The sequence below is a fragment of the Gavialis gangeticus genome, unplaced genomic scaffold (assembly GCF_001723915.1).
Source record: "Gavialis gangeticus isolate Ggan-Ray unplaced genomic scaffold, GavGan_comp1, whole genome shotgun sequence".
Taxonomy (NCBI): Eukaryota; Metazoa; Chordata; order Crocodylia; family Gavialidae; genus Gavialis; species Gavialis gangeticus.
Window position 1 is genome coordinate 1778009 of NW_017728991.1, and position 5735 is coordinate 1783743.

The 5735-nt window shown below is 56.4% G+C and overlaps 1 protein-coding gene across 1 annotated transcript in view; it reads right to left on the bottom strand.

The window, feature by feature from the left end:
• TTYH2 (tweety family member 2) overlaps positions 1–4633 on the bottom strand; it is an 18465-nt gene extending 13832 nt beyond the window's left edge. The window contains exon 1 of the mRNA XM_019515063.1: positions 4589–4633. Coding sequence (XP_019370608.1) covers positions 4589–4633 — 45 coding nt within the window. The remainder of the gene's footprint in view (positions 1–4588) is intronic.
• Positions 4634–5735: the final 1102 nt, after the last annotated feature.

The window sequence follows — 5735 nt, forward strand, 5'->3', positions numbered from 1 at the left end:
GGCTCTATAGGGGCCAGCGCCTGGCAGCTGCAGAGGGCACCGTGCCCACCTGGCCCCCTTCATCCCCCTGGGCTCCAGAGGGGCTATTCCTGCCCAGCCCCCTTCTCCCGGCAGGTTCTGTAGGGGCTATAACAGGCAGGTTCATGTGCTGTGTGCAGGCTCTGCCGGGATCGTGCCCTTCCAGTGTTACAAGGCCTGGCCTGGGGGCTGCCCACCGCACCCCACCCTCCTGGCCTGGCCATGGCTGGCACCCACCCCCAGGCCGGGTGCAATGCCTCATTTGCAAGGCACTAGGCAGGGGTGCAGACCTGGCAGACAGGCCAGGACTTCTGGATCCCTTCCTGAGCTGCCGTGCAACCGAGAGAAAGTGCCCGTGCCGTCCTGGACCACGGCATCCCTGTCTGCGCAGTGCAGCACTGTGCATCCGTGATTAACCCAGAGACCTACCCCTCCCCGGCGCATCCTGCGCCACATCCTCCGTGGAGCCAGACCCGCTGCCTGATGCCACCCAGCTTCTGCTGGGTTTCCGCGTGCAGCTCGGAGCCGTCCTTCTCCGCCCAGCTGCGCCCTTCAAGCTCAGGGCCCCGCTGATGGCAGCGGGCCGGACGGCTGCCATGAGAGGCTGTTTCTTATCCCTCCCCCGGACCCTTCTGTCTTCAGGCTGGCACGGGATGTGAGAAATGATCTGGAAGCCCCTCCATCGTCCCAGCAGCTTGCAAGCTGGTAACAGACGGGGCCTGCTTCTACTCCTTGTGCCTGCCAGCTAGAAGGATGTGAACCCCGGGAAGCCCAGCCTGTCCTTGGGAACACAGAGGACTGCAGGGAGAGGCAGGCCAGGCTGTCCCTGAAGCTGAGTCTGTGGTGGAAGATCCAGGAGCTGAGCCTGGGAGCAGAGAGACCTGCATTTACAGCCCTGCTGTACCACTGATGCTCTGTGTGGCCCTGGGCAAGTCACTTAGCCTGGCCAGGCAGGTAGCACGGAGACACGCCTGGAGGCTGCAAGGCCAGATAAGCACTCCTGGGGCCACGACAACCCGGAGCTGGGACACGGACCTTGTGGGGCAGGAGGAAACGAGTCAGGCTGCTCCAAGCTTCCGCAGGCTGCTGCTACCATGACTAACAGGCACATGTGGGAAAGAGGAAGTGCACTGGGTTTGCTTTCTATGCTGGGGGTGGAGACCCTCACACCCTCCCCCACCCCACCTTTTTAACTCCACATGCTGCCTTGTAGCAAGGAGCAAGTGGGGTTAAAAAGGAGGAAAGAGGCATTTCCTGCAGGAAGTTGCCCAGGTGGACCCCTGATGCAGTCTTCCCCCACACTGACAGCTGCGGAGTCCATGAGACCCCCTTTCTGGCTGCATGGTCCCTTGGGGCAGGGCGTCCGTGGGCTGTGCGGTGCTGGTGTCTGGCCTCACAGCCCTCGGCCCCTGCTCCAACGGGCTTGGTGCACAGACAGCAGCAAGTTCCTCTTCCTAAGCTCTGCCTCAGCTTGTCTCGGGAGGGTCAGATGGGGTAGCTTCCAGCTACGCGGGGCAGGGACACCCTGCTCCTGACCTGGCTGGCTGGGCTCTGCAGAGCAGGCTAGGGCAGGGGCAGTCCCCCCCAGACCCCCAGCTCTCCAAGGGAGCAGCTAGTCCTGGAAGTCGTGTGAACCCAGCAGGAGCTGGAGAGGCAGGGGGCTTCGCTTCCCCTGGCCAGTTGACAGAGCTCCCTGCTATCCTGTCCTCTGCCAGCGGACACTTACCTAACGCCCTCCTGGGGGAAGGCCTCAGACTGCAGATCCGAATGGGACTGATTAGGCGACTGGCTGATTAAACAAAGGACACGTCTTCTGTGAGGGCAATGATACAGCAAAGGAGTGAAATCGGACCCAGCCAGCTCCTTATTGTCCTGCCCAGGCTCAGCCACCGCATGCAAGGGGTCCCAGGATCCTGGCATTCGGGGAGGGGGAATTCCACCCCGATGAGGCCTGCCAGGCTGGGAGCCGCTGCAGCTTGTGATGCCCTGCTCATCCGCAGAGCTCAAAGCCCAGGGTGCGCAGCAGGATGCAGACCCCGACAAGGGAGGGCTGGCTCGCTGGCTAGAGCGACAGCTGCAGATGTGGGTTTAAGCACGTGCTTTGCTGCAGGCTTATTGCCAACAGCTTGGCTGGAGGCTTAGTCACCCCGGGTCCCCCAGGTAACACCATGCCCAAAGGATAAAGACTGGCTCCAGATACCAGGCCAAAAGGTGCTGCAGACTAGAGTCCCCGTGGCTAGAGCACCAGGCCTTGAAGCGAGGGGAGAGGAGTGAACTGGGAGAGGACATGTTTTTGGTTCAGCTCAAGGATGACAAGCAACATTTGGGTCATGCATGTCAGAGGGGCAGAGTTAAGGGGACAGACCCTCATCTGCTGCATGCTTGGCACAAGGTAGGATGGCTTTGCAGGAGGCCTTTGAGCTAGAAGAGACTGTCTCTGCTTCACCCCAGGCAGCACCTGTTCCTCCAAAGCTGAGGCTGGAGCTGGGTGGAAAAAAAGCAGACATCCCCCTCTATGCACCGCAGGACTGAGAGCGCAGGGGATAGCCAGGGATCCCCACTGCATCTCCATGTCCCAGCTGCGTGCGGGTCTCCCCGCTGAGCACACACTTTGAGCACTCCCCCCATCCAACCCAGTTCCAGTTTGTTGACCGATAGGGTCACATCTCAACCTCTTCCTGCAACCTGACATTCACCCAGGTAAGAAAACCCCAGGGCACCACTTAAGACAGCCGCACCACCGCCTGCTGCTGACCATGCCAAGGTGCTGCCCCCATAGGAGGCCACCTGTCCCTCATCCTGGAAGGGACATAGCCCCATGGAGAGGAGCTGGGACTTAAGGAAGAGTTGATGCTCAAGCAACTTGGGCCCACAGCAAGTTTGCAGAGCGAGGCCAAGATCTCCAGAACCCCCAGGCAGGAACGAGCCTGTAACGGCTCCCAGGAAACCAACCCAGACCCATAACTCTTTCCCCTTCCCCTCCTCTATGAATCACAGGGGACCACGGAGCCTTGCACAGCTTTTATTGCTTCCTGCGCCACTGCCTAACAGAGCCCGTAAATTCCCAGCTTTTACCGCATGATGTCATGGCCTCGGGGCTGATGTAATGAATCAGCGGTGCCACAACACCATCCTTCAAAGCTGCCAGTGGAAGGCAGGCCAGCGCCAGCCCAGCCGAAGGGCCCCTGCTCCCCCAGTGCGGTCTAACGAGATGGTTCATTGAGGGACCCTGATGAGCAGCATCCCCTGGGCTAGGCTATTTCAAACAGCGCATTGCATTTGCATAGTGACTGTAACGACGTCCCATGCATCATTTCTCAGGGGCTCACCAGACGGACGCTTCTCTAGTGGTTTAGTGTCACTGTAAATCCTTCATGAAATACTGGTCTCCCTCATGGAGTTGCTTCTTTATAGCTCCCCTTTCAAGCACACATGATTAATACCCACCCCTCCAGCTGGAGATGCAGGGAGCTGGGTCCATATCCAAGCTGGGGAAAGGCCACCGGTTTTGGGGTAGGGGTGGTTTGCAATTGTTCCACTACAAAAATCTTCCAGGAAAAGAATGATCCCATCCCTGCCCTCTTTGGGAAAGCTCCCAGCCTTTACAGAGGAAAGCTTTCAGAAGACTTTTACTTGCGTACAGATTTAGCGCAGAGGTTGAGCAGAAGCTTGGGACAGCATGAGATCTGCACTCGATTTGTGCCAGTCATCTAGATGCAGCTTCTGTACTTAGCAAACAGCCAAGCAGGACAGAAAGGCCTAATGGCAGAGCTCTGCTCCTTCTGCCCCTAGCAGGTGCATGCATGCCCCTCGTGCTCGCTTGCTGCTCTTTGAAACACACCTGTTTAGGGCCTCTCAAACCAGCCTGTGCTGGTTAATTATGTGCTGTGAGTAGGGAAGGATATAGCCAGGCCTCTGCAGACATGGATGCACCCAACTCTTGCACCAGGGCTGTTAAGAGGAAAGCACAGCTCTCCATTACCTGCCCCAGTTGTGTGCTATTAATTTATGTGCATTACTGCCATGTACGCTTGTGTGCTGCACACAGGGTTTGCCCAGTGGTGCCAATTGATGCCCAGCTGATTCCAGGCCAGGAACGATGTCCAAGCCCCAGCAGCTGCAGCACTGGCTGTGATAAGCACCCTGCAATCCTCCTTGCTGCAAGGCAGCATGTGGGTGGGACAGATGAGAAGCTCAAAGCTGACCTGTAGATCACATTACACAAGGTTCGGTGGCTTGAGCAAACCTAGTACCAGCGTGGCACAGCTACTTCACTGCTGCAGGGGACTCTCCAGGGCAGCAGAGCTATTTGACTTGGCTCCATTGCCCATTTGCCTGGAAACAGACCAGCACAGATGAAGAGGCTTTGCTGGCTGAACGTGGACATGTTTGTACTCCCTCCATGAGAGGTGGGGCTCAGCCCAGGGTGGGTGCTACTACTTATAGGACCTTTGTTTAAAAGACCCTCAACACAGACCTTGCTAGCATATCTGCTTTCTTTTTCTAAACTTTGCTTAGCAGGGGACTGGAAGCACCCTGCTGAGTTGTGACCCTGAAAATCCCTGCTCACCTTGCTCTCGCTGGCTTTCTGCTTCCCAGTCCCAGACACTTCCATTACTTGGCCATGCCATCAGCTGTACAGGGATGTTGAGATTGGCTGTCTGGATGAGGCAGGTGGGCAGGACTGTGCCCAGATGCTCCTCCTGTTCAGATCCACCTCTCACTGCCAAAAGCAGGATTGCAGCTCTAAGACAGAGCTAGGTACAGGGTAAGTGGGTCTGCAGGCTTTGTCTCTGTGCTTAGTGCCCTGTTAAGGCTCAATGTTGCCTGTGATGCAGAAGGACCTTGGCTTGAGTTTCACGGAGAGCTGTAGGTCCTCTACATGCTGCTTTCTAAGGAGTACTTAGCCTCCAAATGGGCGAGACAACTGGGACTACTGAAGCACTGCTGCAGCAGCACCTAGCTTACAGGCTGGCACCTTAATGCTGTATGGCCAGGCCAGAGGCCTGCCATATGCTTCCCACTGACCTATGGTAGGGGCCTGGGCAGCCACGCTTCCCTCCCCCCCACACAGGCATGCAGAGCCTGTGGCTAGTAAAGATGCAATCTGACTAGGAGGGAGTGTAACTAGTCCTAGCAGAACCCAAGTCAGTAGCTCAACTACCTTCCCCCCCATTCCTATGTTTCCATCACACCTGCCAGCTAGGATGCAGAAGCTAGGCATACTAGGATGCTCTATTGCAGTGGTCTCTAAACTTTTTTGATCGTGCACCCCTATCAGTAAAAAATTTTTGAGCATACACCCCCAATATATGTATATTCATATAAAATTTATATGTATAAATAGTAGTTCTAATATTTTCTTCCCGCACCCTAATGGATCATCTTGCGCACCCCACTTTGGAGACCACTGCTCTACTGAACAGCAAGTCCCAGGACACAGGGCAGCAGATGAGAACATCATCTGACTGGAGAGAGGGGCCACACCAGTCTCACCAATGCCTCTTGGGTCAGCAGCCCTGCAATACCAGCTCTTCCACTGCTGCTGCCACTTTGCAGAACCGCAGGCCAGGAAGACTCCAGGGAGCCAGTGTGCCGTGCCATGGGTAGCAGGGTAGAAGACAGGAGTATAGCTATGGTGCAGGCACCTGGCAGGAAAGACCAGCCTGACATGCAAGAAGAGTTTGCTTTTTTTTTTTTTTTTTTTTTTTTTTTTT